The sequence below is a fragment of the Schistocerca serialis genome, chromosome 3 (genome assembly GCF_023864345.2).
Source record: "Schistocerca serialis cubense isolate TAMUIC-IGC-003099 chromosome 3, iqSchSeri2.2, whole genome shotgun sequence".
Taxonomy (NCBI): Eukaryota; Metazoa; Arthropoda; class Insecta; order Orthoptera; family Acrididae; genus Schistocerca; species Schistocerca serialis.
In genome coordinates, this window is record NC_064640.1 from 351,709,601 (window position 1) to 351,737,509 (window position 27,909).

The 27,909-nt window shown below is 42.0% G+C and overlaps 1 protein-coding gene across 1 annotated transcript in view; it reads right to left on the bottom strand.

The window, feature by feature from the left end:
- The window catches only part of LOC126470159 (potassium voltage-gated channel subfamily H member 2), a 670,689-nt gene that overhangs the window by 198,471 nt on the left and 444,309 nt on the right, over window positions 1-27,909 (bottom strand). Inside the window, exon 7 of the mRNA XM_050097782.1 lies at window positions 10,756-10,916. Within this exon, the coding sequence (XP_049953739.1) occupies window positions 10,756-10,916 (161 nt within the window). The remainder of the gene's footprint in view (window positions 1-10,755; window positions 10,917-27,909) is intronic.

Below are 27,909 nucleotides of genomic sequence, written 5' to 3' on the forward strand. Positions count from 1 at the left end.
AGTGCAGCCTTCTTGCAACATACAAGGGACAAACAAAACGTGTGTCATTGTACGTCCTTCGTTCTTCTTCTGCAGTGAACTTGTTTGGTTTCAATTTGTTTCAGTTGTTTAACTTGTCTATAGTCAATCAGCTCCTTATCAGTGAACCAGACTGTGCCTTCGGACAGTGTTTCTCGTCTATGTGAAGAATTTGCAGACATTTTTGCACCGCGCCTTGGTTGCACTAAGAACTATAAAGCACATTTGGAACTGAAAGTAAACACACAACTGAAATTCTTCAGAGCGCGCAATGTTCCCCACGCATTGCGTGATGAGGTCGCAAAAACATTACACGATTTGGAATCACAAGGAGTAATTGAACGTGTGCAGGCTTCTCTCTGGGCATCACCCTTAGTAATTTTGCAAAAACCTTCCGGAAAAGTGAGACTTTGTGTGGACTTCAAGGCAACACTGAATCCACAACTAGTGACTGCAACTTTTTCTTTACCCCACCCAGAAGCTCTTTTTGACAAACTGTGCCCGGGTAAAAATTTTTCGAAGTTGGAACTAGCAGATGCGTACTTGCAAATACCGGTGGACGAAGAATCCCAGCGCGTCTTGGTGGTTAACACGCATCTTGGTTTGTATCGATTCAAATGACTGCCATTCGGGTGTGCATCTGCCCCTGCATTGTTTCAGCAATATCTACAAACTGTTTGTGTGTCGGTCCCTACTGCAGCAAACTATCTGGACGATATTGTGATCTCCGGAAAGACGGAAGAAGAACATTTAGCCAATCTCAGAACATTATTTCAGGTCTTGCGACAAAATGGTCTTCGCTTGCGGAAGGACAAATGTGTGTTTTTTGCTTATGACTTACCCTATCTGAGACATGTACTCAATGCCCAAGGCATACATCCCAGTCCAGAGCACCTCCGTGCCATACAAGACTTGCCTTCACCGCAGAATTTGAAGCAGCTACTGAGTGTGCTGGGAAAAATAAATTACTATAACAAATATGTTCCCCATGCCTCTTCCATTTCAGCTCCGCTTCATCGCTTACACCATAAAAGTGTTCCGTTCGTCTGGACGACAGAATGCAAATGCGCCTTTCGCCAGTTGAAATCAGCATTGCTTTCCAATACTTGCCTTATGCCATTCGATCCCCAGAAACCCCTTTTGTTGATGGTGGATGCATCGGATTTCGGGATCGGTGTTTTGCTTGTGCACAAAGATGGATCGCATGATCGCCCTATTGCCTTTGCGTCCAAATTGCTCTCGTCTGCGCAAAGAAATTATTCACAGATCGAGAAAGAAGCATTGGCTCTTGTATTTGGTGTTACTAAGTTTCATGATTTCTTGTATGGTCGTCACTTTACCATCATCATGGACCACAAACGTTTGACATCGCTTTTTCATCCGACCAAGCCTGTACCTCCACGTACAGTGCAGAAATTCATTCGCTGGTCTATTTTCCTCTCGCAGTACCGCTACGATATCTTGTATCGGACCATTGCTAAGCATGGAAACGCCAATGCGTTGTCCCGTTTGCCTGTTGCTGAGGATAGGGCATTCGATTCCTCCGAACTTGCTTGCATGTTCATTGATTCGGAAACCGATGACGTGGTCGACTCGTTTCCGATTGATTTTCGTCGTGTAGCTACAGCTACAGCTGCCGACCCTGTCCTGGCTACCGTTCTGCGTTTCGTTGCTACTCAATGGCCCTGGTCAAAGTCACGGATTGGGGATCCGTTGGTTCGCTGATTTTTTGCTCACAAGGAGAGACTTTTTGTACGACGTGCTGTTTTGCTGTTGCATTCTGATAATGATCAGTCCAGGGTCGTGGTCCCACGTTCGTTACAGTCCTCTGTCTTATGGCTTCTCCACCAAGGACATTGGGGTATAGTGAGAACGAAACAACTTGCTCGTCAGCACTGTACTTGGTTCGGAATCGATGCTGCGATTACGCATATGTGCTCTTCTTGCATGGCGTGTGCCGAACAACAATCCGCACCACCGCGGAAATTCTTTGCATGGCCAAAAGCCACTTCCCCTTGGCAACGCTTACACATCGATTTTGCTGGTCCATTCGGGAATGCTCGATGGTTGGTTGTGGTAGATTCATTCAGTAATTTTCCTCTTGTTGTCTGGATGTCTTCCACGATGTCATCTGCCACCATCCAAGCGTTATCCACTATCTTTTGCATTTAAGGTCTTCCGCAGACTATTGTTTCCGACAATGGCCCACAATTCATGTCCACAGAATTTCAGTCATCCTGCAAGGCCAATTGTATTCAACATCTGACGTCCGCGCCATTTTCGCCACCATCAAACAGTGCCGCTGAACGATTGGTCAGGACTTTCAAGTCACAGATGTTGAAGCTGAAAGAGTCGCATTCTCAGGAGGACATGTTATTGCTCTTTTTGTCCTCGTATCGCTCTCAGCCCCGAGATGGTCGCTCGCCGGCTGAGTTGCTCCACGGTCGCCCTCATCGAACCTTGATGTCTTTGCTACATCCGCCGCATCAGTTTCCTGTGCAGCGGCAGACACCTGCTTTTGCTCCAGGTGACGTTGTCTACTACCGCAACTATCAAGGTTCACGGCGTTGGCTCAAAGGGCGCATTCTTCGCTGCCTCGGCCGCAAGATGTATCTGGTTTTGAGGGCCTCTGGTGAGGTGCGTCGGCATCTCAATCAGCTGTGCCTCTGTCGTCACACGGGATCTGCCGCTCCCCGTCTGCTTTTAGCGATGGTGCCGTCCGGTCAGCGCCCTGGGGACCCATCTACTGGCTCGCCTCAGCCCCAGGTGTTACCGACGCTGCCTTACATTTTGCCCCATGGCGTCGCGCCGCCACCGCCGCCGCCGCCTGTTCTCCTGCTGGCGACGCCCGCAGTGGACGCGTCGCTGCAACCGCCGGGTGCCTCCCTGGGTCACGTGCCGCCGATTGCTTCCCATGACCAGTTGTCCTCTGACATGAAACTCTTGCCCGCTCCGGACCATATGTTGTCTTCGCCCGTCGGGTGCCCCGGCCCGATGGAGGTCGACCCTTCGGCCCCTACTGTCTCTCTACGGGTGCCTATACCGCATGTTGTCGTGCACCCTGGAGCAGGTTTTCAGGCGTTTCCTAGCTCCCCTCGGTCAGAATGGCAGGGTACGGGTGGCATAGCCTCTCCTGTTGTTAGGCTCCCCACCTCATCGCATATGTCAACATGGGGTCCTCTCCACGGCGGGCGGAAGCCTTATGCCACAACCGTCCGCCGATTTGCGGGGGAGGAATGTGGTGTCACCACCACACACCACACTTGCTAGGTGGTAGCCTTTAAATCGGCCGCGGTCCGTTAGTATATGTCGGACCCGTGTGTCGCCACTATCAGTGATTGCAGACCGAGCGCCGCCACATGGCAGGTCTAGAGAGACTTCCTAGCACTCGCCCCAGTTGTACAGCCAACTTTGCTAGCGATGGTTCACTGACAAATTACGCTCTCATTTGCCGAGGCAATAGTTAGCATAGCCTTCAGCTACGTCATTTGCTACAACCTAACAAGGCGCCATTATCAGTTGCTATCGATATTGTAAAGAATGTACAGACAAGAGCTACGTTCAACATTAATGGATTAAAGTTAAGTATTCCACCAGCTACATCCTTTTTTTTTTCTAAATTCCTTGTCCTGTTCCAGTCCTCATGCCAGCCTGCGTGAGCTAAAATGCATGCCTTTCGGCTTCCTACAAACTCCGTGGGTTGGCTCTCCGGCCAATCCACAACAGTGGGCATTAAGTTATTTGCACTACATCTTTTATTAGATGTTTTCTTTGTACACTGCTCCAGTGGTCCCATACATCAGTACCAACTGTTATTCTTGCCTCATTCAGGTTCATTACATTTCGTTAGGGCCTTACATTACCTGTAGGGTTAGCAACATGCTTTGCGAATAATGTTCAAACTTCGTTACTATTTATGTGTGTTATCTCCATGGACCCACTAATTATGCCTTTCAACAATGAGTCTGATAACCACATGCTGTTTAGTACATATCTCAGTGCATTATTGTTATTCTTCTTATTATTATTCTATCAATGGGATTGTGGAAACATAACATCTGTTACCATTAGGGAAACAGTGTAATTCAAAAGCAAATATTTCACAATTACTGTTGTCGGGATGCATCATGCAGGACAATATCTGTCAAAGGGATAATGTGTTTTCAGTAGAACAGCACACAGGACTGATGCCATGTTTATACTGTAGGTGTTGTCCACTAGACAGGGACTAGTTGTGAGCAGAGTAACACACCCATCACAGACTCCAATGTAGATGAGAACACATATTGAATTTTCTCATTGTAGACATCTGAACCAGTGTGGCATATGTATGGCATACACAAATGATGAGTATGTGGATATGCTTTTGATCCTTGGTGCATATGATAACTGGGCTGGTGTTGTCACTCATGAATATGTTGCTAGATATCATTGTCAACGCCAACCATATGAAAATGTGTTTTGTTGTCTGGAGCTCTACCTTCAGGAATCAGGTTCTATCCTTCCACCATCACATTACGGAGGTCATCCACAGACAGGCCATACTCCAACTACTGAGGAAGCTATTCTGGAGGTCATACACCAAGAACCTCAGTGAAGTGCACGTAGCATAGCAAGACAGCTGTGTGTCTCGCAATGCACTGTCATTAACATCATGCATGAGCATGAGCTGCACCCCCATCATTGTGCTTTCATGCAACACCCGCATCCTGCAGATTGCCATCAGTGGATGCTATCCCGTGAATGGTTCCAACAACAACAGGAAGCCAATGATGACTTTGTGAGTGCTGTAATATGGTCAGATGATGCAGCATTCACTAGTGAAGAAGTCTTCAATATGCAGTGCCCACCATTGGTGTGAGGTTAACCTGCAAGTCACCCATGGCTATGGATATCAATTTCGCTTTGGTATCAACATCTGGGCTGGAATATTGGTGACAGGTGTTTGGGCCCCTACAAGTCGCCTGACTGGTTGACTGCATGAATGTATCATGCACTCCTCTCAAACTATCAGCTTGATGCACTGGGAGATGTTCCATTACATGTTTGACAGAGGATATGGTTCCAACATGATGGTTCACCTCCACATTCTCGAATCAATGTGCGACAGTATTTGGACAGAACATTTCCAGGGAAATGGCTTGGACATAGTGGTCCAGTTGTATGGCCACCATGTTCACCTGACCTAAATCCCCAGGATTTCTTCTTGTGAGGACACCTGAAGGAGCATGTGTACTCTACTCCACCAGCTAATGTGGATGAATTGGTAGCATGTGTTCATGCTGCTCTTGTTATTGTGGATGCAGCTTTGCTGCAGAGGGTTCAGAGCTGCACGATGAGGTGGGTTGCACAATGTTTGGATGTGCAAGGAGGTCGCTTTGAGCATCTAATGTTCTGAGGACAATGTATTTTACTGTGAAAGTCATGCAGTCATTAATAGGGACATTATTATTGTCACTGGTTGCTAATGAGGGAGATCTGAGCACTCATATTACATGTAGTATAAATGACAAAAACACTACTGGCCATTAAAATTGCTACACTATGAAGATGACATGCTACAGATGTGAAATTTAACCAACAGGAAGAAAATGCTGTGGTGTGCAAATGATTAGCTTTTCAGAGCATTCACACAAGGTTGGCGCCGGTGGTGACACCTACAACATGCTGACATGACGAAAGTTTCAAACCAATTTCTCATACACAAACAGCAGTTGACCTGCATTGCCTTGTGAAACGTAGTCGTGATGCCTCGTGTAAGAAGGAGAAATGTGTACCATCATGTTTTCAACTTTGATAAAGGTCGGATTGTAGCGTATCGCGATTGCGGTTTATCGTATCGCGACATTGCTGCTCGCGTTGGTCAAGATCCCATGACTGTTAGCAGAATATTGAATCGGTGGGTTCAGGAGGGTAATACAGAATGCCATGCTGGATCCCAATGGCCTCGTGTCACTAGCAGTCGAGATGACAGGAATCTTATCCGCATGGCCGTAACGGATGTTGCAGCCACATCTCGATCCCTGAGTCAACAGATGGGGACATTTGCAAGACAACAACCATCTGCAAGAACAGTTCAATAATGTTAGCAGCAGCATGGACTATCAGCTTGGAGACCATGGCTGTGATTCCCCTTGATGCTGCATCACAGACAGGAGTGCTTGCGATGGTGTACTGAACGACGAACCAGGATGCACGAATGGCAAAATGTCATTTTTTCAGATGAATCCAGGTTCTGTTTACAGCATCATGATGGTCGCATCCATGTTTGGCCACATCGCGGTGAACGCACATTGGAAGCGTGTATTCATCATCGCCATACTGGCTTATCACCCAGCGGGATGGTATGGGGTGCCATTCATTACACGTCTTGGTCACTTCTTGTTCGAATTGACGGCACTCTGAACAGTGGACGTTACATTTCAGATGTGTTGCAATCCATGGCTCTACCCTGCATTAGATCCCTGCAAAACACTACATTTCAGCAGGATAATGCACGACCGCATGTTGCAGGTCCTGTACGGGCCTTTCTGGATGCAGAAAATGTTCAACAGCTGCCCTGGCCAGCACATTCTCCAGATCTCTCACCAATTGAAAACGTCTGGTCAATGGTGGCTGAGCAACTGGCTCATCACAATATGCCAGTCACTACTCTTGATGAACTATGGTGTCGTGTTGAAGCTGCATGGGCAGCTGTGCCTGTACACGCCATCCAAGCTCTGTTTGATTCAATGCCCAAGTGTATCAAGGCCGTTATTACGGCCAGAAGCGGCTGTTCTGGGTACTGATTTTTCAGGATCTATGCACGCAAACTGCGTACAAATGTAATCACGTGTCAGTTCTAGTATAATATATTTGACCAATGAATACCCGTTTATCATCTGCATTTCTTCTTGGTGTAGCAATTTTAATGGCCAGTAGTGTAGATGTTGTGTTGTTGTACTGCCCTATCACCTTTAGCATCTCAAAATTGATATTGTTTTTGTAGTTATTTGGTCCTATGACAGGCCATTTCTTTCAACTGGCTTTTTGTTATTTGTCTAACCACATATTTCCTACATTCAGCGTTACAAAATGTTGTAAATTTAGGATACATGTGATCTAATGAACAGAGTATATTACAGTATGAAATGTCAGAATGAAAGTAGCAACTACAAAAAATGCACCCCAACTCAGGATTGAACTCTCAACCTCCTGCATGCTAATCCAAAACTTTATCCACTGCACCAACTGTACAGCACAACTAACATTTGCTGATAGAGGTAGTTACCATGCATGTACTTACAGTGTTGCCAGATTGCCACTCTTTAACATCCTTTTCCTGCTGGATGTACTCAACAGACAAAATTTTGAAAGAGGCATTTTTTTATTCCTGGCATGTGAGAAGCCGCGCTGTGAAGCCCGAGTCCATGAATTTTGCTTCACCCTGTATTTCTAATGTTATTACCAGTTTCAGATCCATCAAAACATCTTCATAGCTTAGTATGTCATGACAAGAGTAACCTATCAAATCCTATAATCAATATTTATGCTACATCACCGAACATATTATCCCATGACAAAGCATGTAGATGACACATTCAGCTCTGAAGATAATTTGACTGTAAAAAAAACAGTCACAACTATAGAAATATGTGCAATCTAGATGGACAAAAATAAAGATAACTGTCAATTTTTGTAATACAAGGAAAAACAAGGGAAAAACATCTGATGCAGAATTATATATATATATATATATATATTGTATAATGATATTATTAGTTTTCTTGCAATTTCCATTTACTCTTAAATATAAAGTTTTCTTCCCAGAATAAATATTTGCCTCTGGAGTAGAATGTTCACTGTTTTGAAACTACCTGCAGATTAAAAACTGTGTATCTAAACTGGTCTTGAACCTAGATCTTTGTCTTTCAGGTTTGCACATTAATATTTCATGGTCATGGGCTTCATGTTCCCAAACAATGATAGAAATTTTATGAATGACAATGTGCCCAGTCACTGAGCCACAACTGTTCACAAATGGTCTGAAGAACATTTTGGGGAATTTGAGAGAATGGTTTGATCATCAAGATTGCTTGACATGAATCCCCTCAAACATTTATGGACATAATCAAGAGGTCAGTTCATGCACAAAATCCTTAGGCAGCAACACTATCCCAGTTATGGATAGTTATAGAGGCAGCATGACTCAGTATTTCTGCAGGGTTCCCAATGACATACTGAGTGCATGCCACGTCAAGTTGCTGCACTATACCATGCAAAATGTGGTCCGACATTATATTAGGAGGTATCCCATGGCTCTCGTCACCTCAGTGTGTATCATTCCCAAGACTTTTCACAGCCATGTTTGACAAGAGTTGTGTATTTTTAAGGTATACTAACTGCCAAATACACATATCATATTTCCCAGCAGTCTCTTGGAAAAATTCATGTTAGTATGTGTTGTTCATTCAAAACTTTGGAACTGAGTTGGGTTTATCTTTGACTGCTTTTATGTATTGGAAGAAATGTATCTGCAGTTGAAAATACAGTTAGACTTCAGCTGCACAATGTATTGATGAAATATGAAAACGTGTTCTGGACCAGAGCTCAGACACAGATTTCTGCTTTATGAGAAATCCAGGTTCAAGTTCTGATCTAGTACAAATTTTCACATGTCACCAATAAATTGTACAGCTGAAGTCTAATCATTTTCAAAATTGTAAATATATTTCTTCTGTTTCATACAGCTGTAAATCAAAACAGTGCCTGTTCCTTCATACAGGGTGTTTCAAAAATGACCGGTATATTTGAAACGGCAATAAAAACTAAACGAGCAGCGATAGAAATACACCGTTTGTTGCAATATGCTTGGGACAACAGTACATTTTCAGGCAGACAAACTTTCGAAATTACAGTAGTTACAATTTTCAACAACAGATGGCGCTGCGGTCTGGGAAACTCTATAGTACGATATTTTCCTCATATCCACCATGCGTAGCAATAATATGGCGTAGTCTCTGAATGAAATTACCCGAAACCTTTGACAATGTGTCTGGCGGAATGGCTTCACATGCAGATGAGATGTACTGCTTCAGCTGTTCAATTGTTTCTGGATTCTGGTGGTACACCTGGTCTTTCAAGTGTCCCCACAGAAAGAAGTCACAGGGGTTCATGTCTGGCGAATAGGGAAGCCAATCCATGCCGCCTCCTGTATGTTTCAGATAGCCCAAAGCAATCACACGATCATCGAAATATTCATTCAGGAAATTAAAGACGTCGGCCATCTGATGTGGCCGGGCACCATATTGCATAAACCACAAGGTGTTCACAGTGTCGTCTAAGGTAGTTTGTACCACCACAAATTCACGAAGAATGTCCAGATAGCGTGATGCAGTAATCGTTTCGGATCTGAAAAATGGGCCAATGATTTCTTTGGAAGAAATGGCGGCCCAGACCAGTACTTTTTGAGGATGCAGGGACGATGGGACTGCAACATGGGGCTTTTCGGTTCCCCATATGTGCCAGTTCTGTTTATTGACGAAGCCATCCAGGTAAAAATAAGCTTCGTCAGTAAACCAAATGCTGCCCACATGCATATCGCCGTCATCAATCCTGTGCACTATATCGTTAGCGAATGTCTCTCGTGCAGCAATGGTAGCGGCGCTGAGGGGTTGCCGTGTTTGAATTTTGTATGGATAGAGGTGTAAACTCTGGCGCATGAGACAATACGTGGACGTTGGTGTCATTTGGACCACAGCTGCAACACGGTGAACGGAAACTCGAGGCCGCTGTTGGATCACCTGCTGCACTAGCTGCGTGTTGCCTCTGTGGTTGCCTTACGCGGTCGCCCTACCTTTCCAGCACGTTCATCCATCACGTTCCCAGTCCGTTGAAATTTTTCAAACAGATCCTTTATTGTATCGCTTTTCGGTCCTTTGGTTACATTAAACCTCCGTTGAAAACTTCGTCTTGTTGCAACAACACTGTGTTCTAGGTGGTGGAATTCCAACACCAGAAAAATCCTCTGTTCTAAGGAATAAACCATGTTGTCTACAGCACACTTGCATGTTGTGAACAGCACACGCTTACAGCAGAAAGACGACGTACAGAATGGTGCACCCACAGACTGAGTTGTCTTCTATATCTTTCACATCACTTGCAGCACCATCTGTTGTTGAAAATTGTAACTACTGTAATTTCGAAAGTTTGTCCGCCTGAAAATGTACTGTTGTCCCAAGCATATTGCAACAAACGGTGTATTTCTATCGCTGCTCGTTTAGTTTTTATTGCCATTTCAAATATACCGGTCATTTTTGAAACACCCTGTACATGGTGATGGACACTCCATTGTACACTGTAAAACAAGACACTGAAAAATAGTTTCATGTATTACATGACAGTTAATACAGATACTGTTTTTCTGGAAAGATCTGTATGTACACAGAACAAATTTTGTGGAACAGTTTATCAATACAAACTTCTTCACCCTACAAAATTCTCTCAAGTGACACCAGTGAAAAAAAAAATTATAGAGTATGATAACATTCATATCTGTGAATCAACATTCCCTCATTGTTTCAATCTTTCATAGTACTCTGTCCTTTCCAACATGCACAACAGCTCTTGGAAATTTAGAACTACTCAAGTGAGACAACCTGAAACACAATTCAAAGCAAACTGAACTCAGTTCTGACAAAGAATGAAATGTAACAGAAGCCAATAATAAAGACTAATGACTGTAAAGGAATATCATACCTGAAAGTATTCTTCCAACCTCTGGCGTAAAGGATTAGGTATCTGGTGAAAACGAATGAATTCTCTCACTCTCAGCATCTGTGTATGATATCTTGCAGTCCCTGAATACAGTCGCTGTATGATTGCAGATACATTTCCAAATATGCTGGCATACATAAGTGCTGAAAATAAAAAAAGTATAATGCAAAGATTTAAATGGTACAAAAATAGTTCATCAAAGTAAACAACTATATCATAGGCTTCTTTTATAAGTTTAATTATAAGAAAGGAGAAATTTTTCATCATACAAAAATTATGCCACAGGACCATCCTCTACACACATTGTTCTTGTCAATATTTTGCACAAAATCTGTAGACCATCACCTACAACACGAAGTATTTTCCACACACAATTATCACAGACACACAAACAGAAATATAGAATTTAGAACAATCTATACACCTTCAATTCTATAAGCTTATTTGCCTGTCAGTATCCTTTCTTTTATCATGCTATGTGTGAGGTTTTCAAACTTTGTAAATGTAAGTAAATGTGCTGTATCTGTGAACAGGTATAAACTGCAAATTATTATATGGGCATGTTAAAATTTATATAGCTTTATTTACACTTACCATTTACACTTATGACTTATGTTATATGTTATCCCTTGCACTCTTTAGAAATTCCCTGGTTAAAGAGTAACAATATTATGAAAAAGGTTATTGCTACTCACAAACAGCAGAGATTCTGAGTCGCAGATAGGCACAACAAAAAGACTGTCACTGAATGAGCTTCCAGCCAATGAGGCCTTTGTTGAAAAGAGACAGCATGCGCATGTACACACACACGCGCGCGCACACACACACACACACACACACACACACACACACACACACACACACGACTCACAGAGTCTGACAGCTGAAGCCGGACTACAAGCAACAGCGAGTGATGGGAGAGGCAACCAGGTAGGGGTAAGAAGGAGGCTGGGGAGGGGAGCGGGAGGGGTAACAGGTTAGAGGTGGGGAACAGTCAAGTGCTGCTAGTGGGAGCATGCAGAGATGAGGTAGGGAGAGGGTAGTGCAGCTCTGCTCTTTTAGACCAACAGCTTCAACGTATTACCCACAACCTACCCTCCTATATAAAATATACCACCCATTTCCTCCACAGACTCTCCAAAGTTCCTGTTATTTAACCACACAGTGCCCTGCTGGTCACTATTGGTGCCACATCTCTTTACACTAACATCCCTAATGTCCAAGGCCTTACCGCTACTGAACACTACCGTTCCCAATGTTTGATGGATTACAAACTGACAACCTCCTTTCTACTTGCCATGAACAACTACATCCTCACCCACAATTACTTCTCCTTTGAAAGTATTACCTACCAACAAACCCAAGGTATGGCTATAGGCACCCACATGGTATCAGACCATGCCAACCTATTCATGGGCCATCTACAGGCATCCTTAATAAACACCCAGAATGCCAAACCCCTCAAGCTGGTTCAGATTCACTGATGACATCATGATCTGGATTGAGGGTGAGGACACCATATCCATATTCCTCCAGAACCTCAACATTTTCTCCCCCATTTCCTTCACCTGGTCCTACTCAACCCAATATGCCATCTTCCTTGATATTGACTTCCGTCTCAAAGATGGCTACATCAGTACCTCTGTCCATATCAAACTCACCAACCACCAACAAAACCTCCACTTTGACAGTTTCCGCCCAGTACATACCAAGAAGTCCCTTCAATACAGCCTAGCCACCCATGGCCATAACATATGCTGTGATGAGCTGTCTCTCTAGAAATTTACAAGTGTCTCACTGAGGCCTTTACAGATGGTAATTACCCTCCCATCTTGTACAAAAACAGATCTCTTTTGCCTTATCTTTCCACTAACCCACCATCTCCCAAAGTCCCACCATTCTGACCACAGAGGAGCATTCCCCTCGTGACTCAGCAGCACCTAAATTGGAGCAACTGAATTACATTCTCCACCAGGGTTTCAACTACATCTTTTCATGCACTGAAATGAGAAACGTCCTACCCAATATCCTTCCTTCCCCCCCCCCCCCCCCCCCCACCCCCACCCTCCACCGCCACAGTGGTATTCACCCACCCACCGAACCTATACAATATCCTTGTCCATCTCTACACAACCCCTGCTCCCAGCCTCTTGTCTCATGACTCATATCCCTGTAATGAAATTAGATTCAAGACCTGTCCCATATGTCCTCCCACAACCACCTACTCCAGTCAAGTCACAGACATTACCTATCTCATCAAAGGCAGGGCTACCTGTGTAACCAGTCATGTGATGTACAAGCTAAGCTGCAACCCCTGTGCTATATTCTATGTGGTGGGCATGGCAACCAACAAGCTGTCTGTCACATGAATGGCCACTAACAAACTGTGGCCAAGAAACAACTGGACCACCCTGTTGCTGAGCATGCCACCCAGTATGACATTCTTCATTTTGATGACTGCTTCACAGCCTGTGCCATCTGAATCCTACCCACCAATACCAGCTTCACTGAATTCCACACATGGGAACTCTCCCTGCAATATACCCTACATTTCCTTGATGCTCCTGGCCACAACCTGCGTTAGTCATTGTCCTCACCCATCTAGCCCCTCCCTTGTTCCCATTCCAGCAGTACATAGCCCTCTATTCCACCAATGCTCCCAGTCTTTTTACTCCACCCCTTTTTTCCTCCCTCCTCCACTCTCCATCCAACCTCCTGACTGAACCAGCTGCTCTACCCTCTCTCCAGCTCACACCTGCACACTCCCACTAGCAGGACTTCACTGTCCCCCACCCCTACCTGCTATCCCTTCCTGTCCCTGCCCCAGCCTCCTCCTTATCCCCGGCTGGTTGTCTATCCCATCACGCACTGCTGGTCACTTGTCCTGGCCTGACTTCAGCAACCAGAGACTGTGTTCATTTGTGTGGGAGTTGCTTTTGCTTGACTCTGTGTGTGTGTGTGTGTGTGTGTGTGTGTGTGTGTGTGTGTGTGTTTCTTTGACAAAGGTCTTGTTGGCTGGATGCTCATTTTGTGACAGTCTTTTTGCTATGCTTATCTGCAACTCAGCATTTCTACTATATGGTGAGTAGCAGCTATCTTTTTCGTGATATTGTTACATTCCATTCTGGATTTTCCATTGTTAAAGATTAAAGAGTATCTTGCAAGAGTGTTCAATGAGCCAGTGTTCTTACAGATGCAATGGAAATTGTGGGTTTTTAATATAGCTCAGATTAATTCTAGATATTTTAAGCCCATATTTAATAAGTTATGAATAACCTTATATGTCTGTAAAATGTGTTTGGAATTACCTAAATCAATAGCAAACCAAAGTATTTGGAATTACTTTTTTCAATGAACGGTGAACCATAAACAGTCTGTATAATTTTGTTTATAGGTGAGTACATCCTTATATGGAGTTTATAAGTTGTCTACATCTATTTTTTTGTATGATTATTAAATCTATATTTTGAAAATTTTCTTATTACTTATAGCACCATATTTTTCTTCATCCATTTCCATGAAATAAAATGCAGTTTGTACATTAAATTGGCAAATCCAATAATATTTACATGATATTTACTTCATGTGACTGAAGGAATCTCTGTTATACCAAGACTCTATATGTAACTTCAGTAATCTCATCGGTCATGAAAATGAAAGATATAGACTTATCAATACATGTAACATCAACCACAATTGGCACAGGTGCTTGCAGTAAGAATATGCTGATATTGCTTGCCAGTCATGTAAAGTTCAATGTGGGTAAATATAAGGCCACCTGGCAGCGGTCTCTCCCTCACTTAATGTTATTCAACTTGCCTGTACCTGTGGTCCTTAACTGCCATGACTAATTACTGTGTGCACAGTGCTATGAATTATGAACCTGTAGTTCAACTGCAACTAGCCTTAATTGAATATTGATTACTAAACACATGCTTATTGGCTACTTAGGGATTGAGCTTTATTCAGCTTAATCAGGTGCCATTTCACAATAATTTGTATCATAGCTCAGATAAATGTGCTACTGACAACTATCATTGTTTGGTTCATGGACTCAAACAGTTTTAATTTGTTCTTACTGAAGTTTATTGTTTTCAATAAACATTGTTGGCCCTAAGTGAGAGACATAACACTAGCAGCAAAGAACTCATAGTTTTGGTTCACCAAATGCTGCCGTGGACACCAGATTTCTCTAGTTTTGGCAGCCACAGCTAAACTAGCATCAGGACTAAATTAAACAGTTCAATAGTTCACTGGATTACCAATGAGCCTTCTTACTGTGTACAAATCTTCCATTATATTACTTGGTTCTAATGTTAACACTGTTGTCCAATCCATTAATGTTACTATTATCCAATATTTTCTCTGTAACATCGGACTATGTTTCCTAAAAAATGCATATGCTAGCAGTATGGCTAGAATTCATACAACATCATAAGTCAGACACTGGGTTACACATTTTGGATAGGAGATTTTCAGGGGTTGAGTCAAAAATGTTAATTCACATGTGCGTGTGGTAAATCGTATGTGAATAGCTTAATACCTGGTGTAGTGATACTCTTAACCACAAATACAGAGGTCCACACAAGAGACTGGTGACCTCAGAAGTTAAGTCTCATAGCACTAAGAGCCTCCACACAAGATTTAAATCAGTCTCTCAACTCCCTGGCTGAAGTGTAGTGAACTGAACATGCATTTGAAATTCTGCAAACAGCACAACAAACTTTTTTGGCAGACTTAAATTTCTGATGTGACCCAGAACCACACTGATACAGTGCAGTTGGTTTCCATAACAGACTCTAAAGTGATAAACCATTTACATTCAGTGGCAGCCACCCAGCTGCATTCCCCACTATCCCAGGCTAGTACCAGGCATCATTTGCATTGGTAAACTTTGTTTCCAAGGCACCTGGACTCTATGTTCCTTGTATCCCAGATAGAAATGTCCCACAATATGAGGAGGAGCGTTTTAAGTGTTTATGTAAAAGTTCCATTGTGGAAGTATGTCATAGCACAGAGGGCACAAGGAAGTGGCCACAACTGATTCAAATTAATAATGTTTCAAGCAGTAATCATGTGCTGGTAGCATGTAAAATTTCGTTAAGGCAACAGTGCAAGACATTCTAGTGACTTTTCTTTTCAACACAGGTGCATTGGTCTCTGTTATAAACCAGTCTTCACACTTTAGACTAGGTGCTTACTCACTCAGTAAACTGTTTATGACCACTATGAGGTAAAATTTCTATGTTGTGTGCAACTGATGAGTGCTTTTATTCAGATGTCACACATTTTATCATTTTTGGTTGTGACAGATCCATCAGTCAATAATATATTTGGCCTCCCAAGCTCTCTGGGGCAGATCCACCCGATCTTTGCTGTCTTCATCAGTGGCATCAACTTAACGTTCAGCAAGGTATGGTGCTTTACAGAAGATGATAAACAGAGTTGGATGGTGGTGCTGCCCCACCTGCAACATCAGGTGTTGCAGCTCATACATCAACCAACAGGTAGATTTCCAGGATGATGCAGCTGGCACACCAGTACCACTTCAATCACTTTCACTGTGGCCAACAATGACACAGCCATAGGACAAGTTCATGCCAACATCAGAGGCCCTTTCTTGAGATTCATGTGGTTAATCATTATGGTCGTCTTTTCCCACTTTCTATGTGTCATCCACATTCAGCAGACAACAGCCACCTTTGTGTGAGCATGTGCAATAGAGGGTGCACCCCGCACACTGGTGATGGACTGAGGTCCCCAATTCACAGTGACTAATTTCAAAAGGCTTTGCAGCCACATTGAAATTAGACATCTTACCACACACCCCTTTTCATCCATCCTTGAACAAGCTATCTGCTTCAGCACTAAACACCTTCCTAGCTTCTCACAGATGGTAGAAGCATATTATGTAGACAACAACAGAAATATCTTTGAGTAAACAACTAACTGTCAAACTTGAATTGCAACAATGCAGTACCTTCATGGGCACCATCACAGGGTGCTCCTGGATCTTCAATGTCTACTCACAGAACACTAAGTAGATGCAGCCAGACCATTCCATGTGGGTGTCCTAGTGTGGAAATGCACATCTGGATGGACTGCCAGATCGATCTGGGGATCCATGACAGTACAGGAGGAGTGCCAGGTGTTGTTGTTGTTCTTGTTGTTGTTGGTAGTGGTGGTCAGTTCAACCCACTGAATCCTGCAACAGCACTGTTACTATCTCTAGTTGTGGCACCCTAGTTAGCAATTTTATTCATCATGGAGTCCACTGTCAGATGGCTACCTAGTCACTCCTTGCCACAAGCTACACAACACACCCACAGACATCAATCCGGCATCACCAAAAATTTAATCTTGCAGAGAATTGGTAGACAGCATGCTGCTTGATATTTTATTTTAGTATATAAGCTTATGTTGGCTTTATTGCCTTCATCAGTACACTTACTGATGCTGCAGATAGACATATGTCAACTTTGAGAAAAATATTATTGCTGTCAGTAATTGTTGAATGTAGTATTTTTTCTGTAAGGTTTTAACACTGTTCAGTAATTTGATGTTCTACATATATTACAATAAACACTTCATTATTTTGACAGCTGTATAAATTCAACTTTGACAGCTAGTTGTTTACTCAAAGATATTGATGTTGTCTGTGTTTGATGTATATTTATGTTTACATTGACAAAAACATAAATATCTCCAAGTAAACAACTAGCTGTCAAACTTGAATTTCAACAACTGTCAAAATAATAAAAAACATATTATAATGTATGTGCAACATCAAATTATCAAACAACATTAAAATTTTACTGGAAAGGATATCACATCCAACAGCTATAGACAGCAGTAATAGTTTACTCAAAATTGACATACGCCCATCTCCAGTGTCAGGACATGTACTGATTAAATAAAGACAAAAAAAGCTTATATACTAAAATAAAATATCAAGCAGCATACTGTCTAACAATCCTCTGCATAACATCCTACTGTGACATAATATACACTCCTGGAAATAGAAAAAAGAACACATTGACACCAGTGTGTCAGACCCACCATACTTGCTCCGGACACTGCGAGAGGACTGTACAAGCAATGATCACATGCACGGCACAGCGGACACACCAGGAACCGCGGTGTTGGCCGTCGAATGGCGCTAGCTGCGCAGCATTTGTACACCACCGCCGTCAGTGTCAGCCAGTTTGCGGTGGCATACGGAGCTCCATCGCAGTCTTTAACACTGGTAGCATGCCGCGACTGCGTGGAAGTGAACCGTATGTGCAGTTGACGGACTTTGAGCGAGGGCGTATAGTGGGCATGCGGGAGGCCGGGTGGACGTACCGCCGAATTGCTCAACACGTGGGGCGTGAGGTCTCCACAGTACATCAATGTTGTCGCCAGTGGTCGGCGGAAGGTGCACGTGCCCGTCGACCTGGGACCGGACCGCAGCGACGCACAGATGCACGCCAAGACCGTAGGATCCTACGCAGTGCCGTAGGGGACCACACCGCCACTTCCCAGCAAATTAGGGACACTGTTGCTCATTGGGTATCGGCGAGGACCATTCGCAACCGTCTCCATGAAGCTGGGCTTCGGTCCCGCACACCGTTAGGCCGTCTTCCGCTCACGCCCCAACATCATGCAGCCCGCCTCCAGTGGTGTCGTGACAGGCGTGAATGGAGGGACGAATGGAGATGTGTCGTCTTCAGCGATGAAAGTCGCTTCTGCCTTGGTGCCAATGATGGTCGTATGCGTGTTTGGCGCCATGCAGGTGAGCGCCACAATCAGGACTGCATACGACCGAGGCACACAGGGCCAACACCCGGCATCATGGTGTGGGGAGCGATCTCCTACACTGGCCGTACACCACTGGTGATCGTCGAGGGGACACTGAATAGTGCACGGTACATCCAAACCGTCATTGAACCCATCGTTCTACCATTCCTAGACCGGCAAGGGAACTTGCTGTTCCAACAGGACAATGCACGTCCGCACGTATCCCGTGCCACCCAACGTGCTCTAGAAGGTGTAAGTCAACTACCCTGGCCAGCAAGATCTCCAGATCTGTCCCCCATTGAGCATGTTTGGGACTGGATGAAGCGTCGTCTCACGCGGTCTGCACGTCCAGCACGAATGCTGGTCCAACTGAGGCGCCAGGTGGAAATGGCATGGCAAGCCGTTCCACAGGACTACATCCAGCATCTCTACGATCGTCTCCATGGGAGAATAGCAGCCTGCATTTCTGCGAAAGGTGGATATACACTGTACTAGTGCCGACATTGTGCATGCTCTGTTGCCTGTGTCTATGTGCCTGTGGTTCTGTCAGTGTGATCATGTGATGTATCTGACCCCAGGAATGTGTCAATAAAGTTTCCCCTTCCTGGGACAATGAATTCACGGTGTTCTTATTTCAATTTCCAGGAGTGTATGTTGCAGGTCCCACAATAAGGAAAGAAAGTTGAATCACTGGACCCGCCAAATCCCTCACAGATGCCTCTATGTCCAGCAGTCTCCAGTCCTACACAAGAAGCTCTGGAACCAGAAGCATTGTTGCCAGGGGCCTTGAATGTATGCAAGGTGCCTTCCATCTTGACAACATGCAGCTCTGAGCAGCTTCTGCCATTTCATTCTCCACTGCACCAGTAGGGTAGGATACACCCCTATGTGCCAGTTCAAGGGGGGAGGGATTTAGTAAATAGGCAATAAAGATCTACTGATATGCATAACATTGTCCACATCTGGCAAGGGTACTTATGGCAAGAGCACTGCAGATATTGCTTGCAAGTCATGTGAATTGATATAGAGAGCAAATATAAGGGTGCCTAGTAGCAGTCTCTTCCTCAGTTCCTGTTACTCTACTCACCTCTAGCTGTGGACTTTGACCACTACAATTGTTTACTGTGTGCAGGGTGCTACAAATTATGAATTTGTGGTTTCTACCTGCATTATGTTTAATCTAAGATCGATTACAAAACATATGCTTATCAGCTAAGTAGTGCTTGGACTTCAGTCAGCTCAATCAGGAACTACTATTCTGTAATAATTTCTATTATGATGAATGTATCACCAAGAACTTTCACAATTTGGTTCCTGTGCTAACAGACAACTTTGTTAAAAACACTGATTGTGTTCAGTAAACATAATGGTCCCCAAGTGAGTGTTACAAAAGTAAAATTGATTGTCCAATCTCAGAATTAAAAATTATGACAGTCCACAGCAAAAGTGAAGACATGATGGCAGAGTGTGAATGGAATTTATTACCCAGCAGATGCAAGGTTCAAACGGAATTTACATTTTAGGCACAGGCGTGTGACATTGTTCATACATGTGAACAGCCAAGATAGACTTGAAGTACTCCCTTCATATTTCTATCTTTTTAATTCTAACAACAAAACAACAAACAATGATCTACCTAGCAGCAGATAATCAGTATAAATTTCATGGTTTGACAAGGAGTTCAGAGTATATGCCCAATCAGCATTATATTTTTTTTCACATAACTGAAATAACTTAGTAAGAGGAATGTTTATGCAGTTCATGGGTATGCTGCTGGATATGATCGTCTTCACTACACAATATTTTGACGATCCATCTGGCTGCCATCTTCAGGTGCAATTACTGAGCACACAATCATGCCAGAACTGAATGAACATCAGAAACGGTGGCTCCTTTATACCTCGGGTACAGCCCACTGCGCCTGCACGACAAGCAGAACAGCTGCCCCCTGCAAAGTGAAGAATTGCAATGCCACCAGCAGTGGAAACTGGTGAAAGTGATAAATTGCAAATTATGATGTAGCGGGTCATAAACCAGACCACTGTTGTTTTGTAGCAGATAAAATAGGGTTCCATATCTTGCTCAAAGGAAACCCTTTATCTCTATTAATAATGTCATCAGATAATTGTATTCAGTTCCAGTGTGACTGTGTACTCAGCAATTGCACCTGAAGATGGTGGCCAGATGGATCATCAAAATATCGTGTAGTGAAGACGATCATATCTGGCAGCATATCTGTGAAGAGCATAAACATGTAACATGCTGGTAAAATCTATGGAATCACAAGAGGTATGTTTGTTTATTTAACTGCTTCTACAGTCCTGTGTCTTAAAAAAATGTTAACTATTTAAAGAGTGACATAAATCAGTGATATAATTAAAGCTATGTGGACAAATTAAATATTCAAGATCATAAATGATGTTAATAGATGAAGGGTTAGAACACTATGAAAGTTAAAACAGTAAGTTAAAACACTATAAAACTCTATAAACATTATATGACACAGCATGTAATTACCGAACATCCATGAATGTCAAAAGGAAGAGCACATGGTGATAACAATTTTGCATTGTCTTCTTGGGACAAGAATTGATCCCTCTTAACTGTATTAAGTGAGCCCACTGGGGTATTTTGTTTAGTTTGAATCAGGTATGCAGAGTTCAAAGACTCTTTTCTATTAGGCTATTGACTGGAAAGTTAAGACATGGCACAGGACTGATTGTTGAGGAATGCTCACGTGAAATTTTGAGCCTATTGATCACTAGTCACAGATTATTTGGTGTTAAATCATTATTACCCATTACATGCATTGTTCAATCAAAAAGGCATCATTGCTTGATTTTAATTTATATGTGTTGCTTTTTGCTCACTGTTCTGGTGATCTATAATTGCCTGATCTGAACTAATTATTAGTTTTCCATTTACATTAGTTGTGTTCTCGATAACTTGTTAATGACCCTTTTCCTTCTGTTTTAGTTCTTATGTGCTTGTATAATTCAAAGGGTTCAAAGCATAATATATCTTTTGGGGTTATATATTCTGTTATAGTTCTTAGGTGTAATTCAGAGAACTCAGAATGTGTGGTATATTTTGAGTTTGCTGTAAACTGATATCACTCAAATTCCTATAATTGTTTAAGGCATTGTTAATAATAAGATTAGGTATTTGGACCTTAAAAAAAAGTAAATGTACTTTCTGGTACAAACATTAACTTCATGTTATAGCACCTAACCACTTCAAACTCTTTGCCAGCTGTCCCATTTCATTTGTAGCAGAGCCTGGTTGTGGATGTGGGATGTACTGCATCTCCAGAAAGTAGCTACTGCATGAATTAAAGACTCATGGTCAACCAGTGGAAGGCAGCATCTCTGTGGCCTGCACCAGTGCCCACTGCAACTGAGCCCTGCAACTCTTGGCGAGGTAGATCAATGCATGATTATTTGTAAAGAGTCACTCACCGGTGTGCTGAACAATGTTGACTTGCTTCAGGGTTGTAGCCCTTCATGCTCTCAGTTACTGTGTGTGCATGCTCATCTTGACCATCTGAGTAATAGAGCCCAGGATTTGAACAGATGCTAAGCAAAGGAGAGAGATCAGAGTAATGCAAGAAAATATTAAGGAACTTCAATGAACAGTTAATCTTCTGCTATGGGTAAAAGGTGCAGACGAGGAGGTATGGCTAGACAGTACTCATGGGCTCGAGCATCTTTCATGGAGTGGTGATAGTGTAGAGATTTGGAAGCATTTAGACATTTACCTAATTCTATGGTGGTTATTGTGCAAGGGGTTACAAATTTGCCAATGGAGACAAGTGAACAAGCTATAGAATTTTTTTACTTGTCAGTTAAGTTGCAAGAACAGGCCGCTGCCCTTCAGATTCCCGATCTTGTAATTTTTCAGTTCATTTACCCACTAACCAGCAGCCAGCTGGTTAGTATGATTGATCAGGTTATACAAGAAGGGGGCACCTTGTGTGTTTTCTGTGACTGGACTGTTAACTGAAGTTTCTCAGACATATTGAGGAATGGGTTAATCAACAAGCATTATCTCAGGGCACAAAATCAACAAGAAAATTTCATGAATTACATTGACAACATTAGACACACTAAACAAGCACTGTGTGTCAGGTTCAGCAAGTCTCAGGTTGTTAGCAATATAATTGATGGAATTCAGTTTTTTCTGTGGTGTCACCGCCAGACACCACACTTGCTAGGTGGTCGCCTTTAAATCGGCCGCGGTCCATTAGTATACGTTGGACCCGCGTGTCGCCACTGTCAGTAATTGCAGACCGAGCGCCACCACATGGCAGGTCTAGAGAGACGTCCTGGCACTCGCCCCAGTTGTACAGCCGACGTTGCTAGGAAAGGTTCACTGAGAATTACGCTCTCATTTGCAGAGACGATAGTTAGCATAGCCTTCAGCTATGTCAATTGCTACGACCTAGCAAGGCGCCATTTATCCTTTGCTATGTATCTAATGAAGCATGTACATTAACAAGACCAATGTTCACCAATTGTGGATTAAAGTTAAGTATTCTAGCAGCTACGTACTTTTCTTTATAGCATTCATTATGTATCCTGTTTCAGACCTCACGCCAGCCTGCGTGAGTTTAAGCGCGTGCCTTTCGCTTACCCGTCACTGTGGACTGGCTGTCTTGTCAGTCCACAACATTTACTTTTACTGACATAGATCTGGTGGCATCAGATACAGAGAGTATTTGTTTTGCTGATCAAAAAGTAGGGCTGCTAACCAGCAAGGCAATATGCCAGGTCATGCTTCCCCTCAGCATCATGGAAGGACCTGAGTGGGTAGGCAGAACTGTTTTAGGTGTAAGAAACTGGGGCCTTTTGCTTGCCAATATCTGGAGCGATGTGGGGGAGGTGGTGGCAAGTGATGGTGTCAGAGAGGAGTTTGGGGAGGTGAGGAGATTTTCCAGCAGTGGGATGCAATAAGTTAAGAGGAATCATTAAGTCCTCCATTCTGTTTAACTCTGCCACCATTAACCAAGAACCAGCCAGTGGATTGCTGGATTCCAGCATCAGTGTTTCCCTGTTTAATTACACATGGTATACTGAGAATAAGCATATTTGTAAGTTTCCAAGTTTTAAGTCACTGAGCAAACAGGTTCTTACTGTTAATGGCCAGTCATTGCCCTTGTTATGGGAGATGCAAGTTAATCTGAGACTTCAGCAATTTTCATGGCCTGTTAAACTCCTTGTTGCTGAACAGCTGTCTGTTTATTTCCAGCTCTTTGCTAGCAGCCCCATTTCAAATTTAAACATTTCCCTACAATTATTATGGCCATGATATAAATGGAGAATAAAGTCTTACATGAAGACTTTTAGATTTAAAAAAATTGTCCTTCAGTACACTTTCTGTATATTGGTGCAGGAAGAAGTTCATTGTTTGCCTTGGTAGCTACGTGTCAGCATGGTAGATTGCTAACCAAGGGTGCCTGGGTTCAATTCCTGGTCAGGTTGGAGACTCTCTCCCATTGGGGACTGGGTGTTGTGTTGTCCTCTTATTTGTATTGTCATAACTGACATTCCACTACTGAAGTAGCCGTATGGGCAAATCCTGAAAGTCAAGACATTAAACATAAATAAATAAACCAACTTCGTCAACACATCAACCTCCATGTCCTCTGTCTGCTGATATTCAAATTTTCATGGGTGCTATTGGAGAGCTTGATGTATAAAATGAAACTTCATGTCAGTATTTTTGTCTTTAAGTGAAAAACTGGTTTAGATTGTTAATTTCCCATCAGAATGTTTATCATTGAACAAGAATCTGTTAGACAGTTTCCTCAGTCACAGTTCTTTCATGAATGTTAACAGCTGGATCATTTTCTTTGGTGCTCTGGTCGAACTTCTGTTGAAAAAGACTGATGACTGTCTACATGGACACCATGAGATCACTGCTCTGGAAATGGTGATGTTATAATCTGTGTATGATGCCCTTTTAGTTTCAGAATTCCCGAAATGTGCATAAGAAGACCCAAAGATTCCCTCCTTGTCTTTGGCGAAATCCAGCTTTTCGTCTTTGCTTAGAACCCTTCCAATGAATAGTATTGTTGTTTTACTGGCTCAACTTGGTGACTGCATAAAGATGGTCAGGTCAGGTGGCTACAGTATGTACAACCAACTCCCTCAATGAGTCTGGTTTCCTGCAGCTGTTCTGTTCAACTTGCACCCAGTCACCAAAGGAGATTGTAATGGCCACTATTCAATCATTTGGAATCAACGAAGGCTTTTCTGATGTAGTCCTTTTGATATAATGTACTTCTGTCATTTGAATGATTGGCATCTATGGCCACATCAAATGTGGAAGAGAGTTTATCCCTGACTTGCTCCACTGTGTCTGCATCCACTGAATCAATTATACCATCATCTATATGAAGAAGTAGAAGGAGTGGATGTTTTCCTTGACTCAGTTCTCAGTTTACACACTTCATCACCAGATCCCCACATTTGGAGCATGTCACTCACCTTCTCAACTTTGTGGTTATCTTTCTCAGTTTGTGTGATATTTTGTAAGATTTCAACATGTAAGTCTGGTTATTGCATGAACACTTCTGTGTCATTGTCACCATTTTGTGATGCAGTGGTTATATCCAACTGTGAGACATGCAATCATGTTTGGCTGACAGAATAATGAGTCATCTAAATGCCTCAATCCTTGAAACTGAGACAAATGTTTCTGCGAAGTCAACTTCATGACATTAGCTGATTCCTCATGCCACTATTCATGCTTTTCTCCAAAGTAGGGAACCATCACTACTGCATTTACTTATCAGAATTGTTCTGCAGTCCATTATTCTATTATCGCTGATCTGCCAACAATGTTCCAGATATTATTTTTGACTAGTGACACGATATGGGTGTATAGACCATTGAACTACTCATGGCAGTCTGAGCCATTAATGTAACATTAATGTTTATCTCCATTCCATTTGCAGCTAAGTTTACATCATGAATCAGTGTTTCTTCTTCAAGAGTTGGTGATTTGACATTGACTGTTGATCTCATAGACATCCTTCCCACATTGAAAATTGTTGTATGAGACTTGTTCTGAGATGCATTGTTTGGAACTTGTACATTTTGGTGGGATGCATTCTTCTGCCAAATCACAATAGCTTTTATCTGAGCTGTCTATGTTTTATTGTGGTGCTGACATTGTCAGGTTTGGGCAGAACATCATCATCTTCAAAAGAATAGAATGTTTCATCATTAGACAATGGCTCTGATATGGTGTTTTGAAGAACACTATTATCTCATTCCTTGAAGTTCAGGTTGAGGCACTTTTCTTAGTCCACAAAAATTTGGTTGGGTTCAGGACTTCACACCTCTTGAAAAGTGGACCTTATGATCCTTCGGTACCTAAGCTCAACAGACTTCAGAATAGTCACAATAGCCTATGGTCTTCATATCTCCTTAATTTTTGACTTATCCAGCAAGACAGACCTTTTACCGCAAGTAGGGGAAAGATACATGTCATAAATTATCTTCATCTACTTCTCATAAGGAGTTCCATTACATAACCCTCTTATTAAGAAAAATGTTTTTATGTATTTTGTTGTTGTAACAGAGCAAAGTGGGACTATCCTATTTGTCCTTACACCACATGACATCAATATTATTTTTGTTCTGTTGTTTAATCTTGTTTCACTACACATACCATATCTGCTCAAAATATCCAGCTTCTTACTGAAATAGTGAATTTCTAATCTTTATTATTCACTGTGCAGTTTCTCAGTTACTGATAACAATATTATAGTTAGTCCAACTGGAAATATTTTTCAAAAGAAATATTCATAATTTACTATACATGTAAGCCAAATGAAGGTGAAATTTTCAATGAGAAAATAGTTGTTTGTTTCTAAACTGGTGTAACCCATTTGAAAGCTCCCATTCTCATCTCTTCAGGAAAAACTTTGTGTCTTCCAAAAGCTTTCTATTCCAAAAGTTATTCATATTCAAAATATTTGTATTGTACATACCATAGTTTTATGGACACTCTCTCTCTCTCCCTCCCTCTCTCTCTCTCTCTCTCTCTCTCTCTCTCTCTCTCTCTCTCTCTCTCTCTCTCACTCACTTCCAAAAATGCAAATTTTCACTAAAATAACTTCTTACTTTCTTATTAATTATTACAATTAGAAAATTTCAATTTCATAAAAATTTTTGGCAGGCTTTGGAACTATCCAAATACATTAAAATTTCCCACATAAAGGCGTACTTATTATTTTTGCCATTTTGTTGTTATACTGCTACCAATCTATTAGTTACAAAAACTGGATCACTGCATATTGTATCTTTGTTCCTTTTAATTTTCCTAATTTTTATATTACTGTCTGATGTGGAGAAAGCTTGTATTTCAACAAACTTCAATTTCTGATAGTGTGTGCAACTATAAACAGACATCATACACATTGTCTTGGGCTGTTTAGGTTCAGTCATTGTTACAGTAATATCATGTAGTCAGTCTGTGGTTTGCAATAATGACATAAAGACCATGTAGTTATGTCTGAGACCTCACTGTGTAAACTTTCAGCTCATTTTGTATTACATAATCCAGATTTACTAGAGCAAAAGTAGACATAACATATTTCTCAGTCAGTTAGCTCTGAACTGTTTAAAATGTGAAGCGAATATATTTCTTAGAGTTGCAAAAAGAAATGCATTAGTCTGGTACCAGTGAACTTTATGAAAGTTTGTTAATTAGTGTGTGTTACTCATATGGTCCAAAAATAAAGAGTCTTGCAAATAATAAAGCTGATTATCAAAAAGGAAATATTAAGCAACAATATTTACGAAGAGATTCAAAATCATTTTCTGCAGTGTTGAGTAACTTCTTTCACAAATATCCATCAAGTCCATTCATAAAAGGATGATGATTTAAAAAGCCAGTTTATGAGAGACCAGAGGCCCGGTTCCAGGTCAGGTGAGCTGCACTGTGCTGATGGTTTCAACCCAAAATGATAATGGTAATTCTGATTCATTCAATATTCAGTGAGATTTTATGACAGAAGTATGGTTCTTTTGTTCTATGTCTTTTGAGTTAACAAAAGAGGCAATTAAAATGTATAATCATGAATGGCTATACATTTTATATGTCTCTTTTGTTAACTTCAAGGACATAGGTTGCTTATTTCCTTCTTAGACAACATGAATCTCACTGCTAATTGTATTTATTTATTTATTTATTTATTTTTTTTTTTGTTTGGTTAGTATGCATATTCTGTGGATCTGTACATGCAAGTAATTTGTTTGGATGTGCAATGTGTCAATACAATTATACAAATACAGTTAATATTACAGAATATGGATAACATAGTACAATCATATAAATAATAGTATA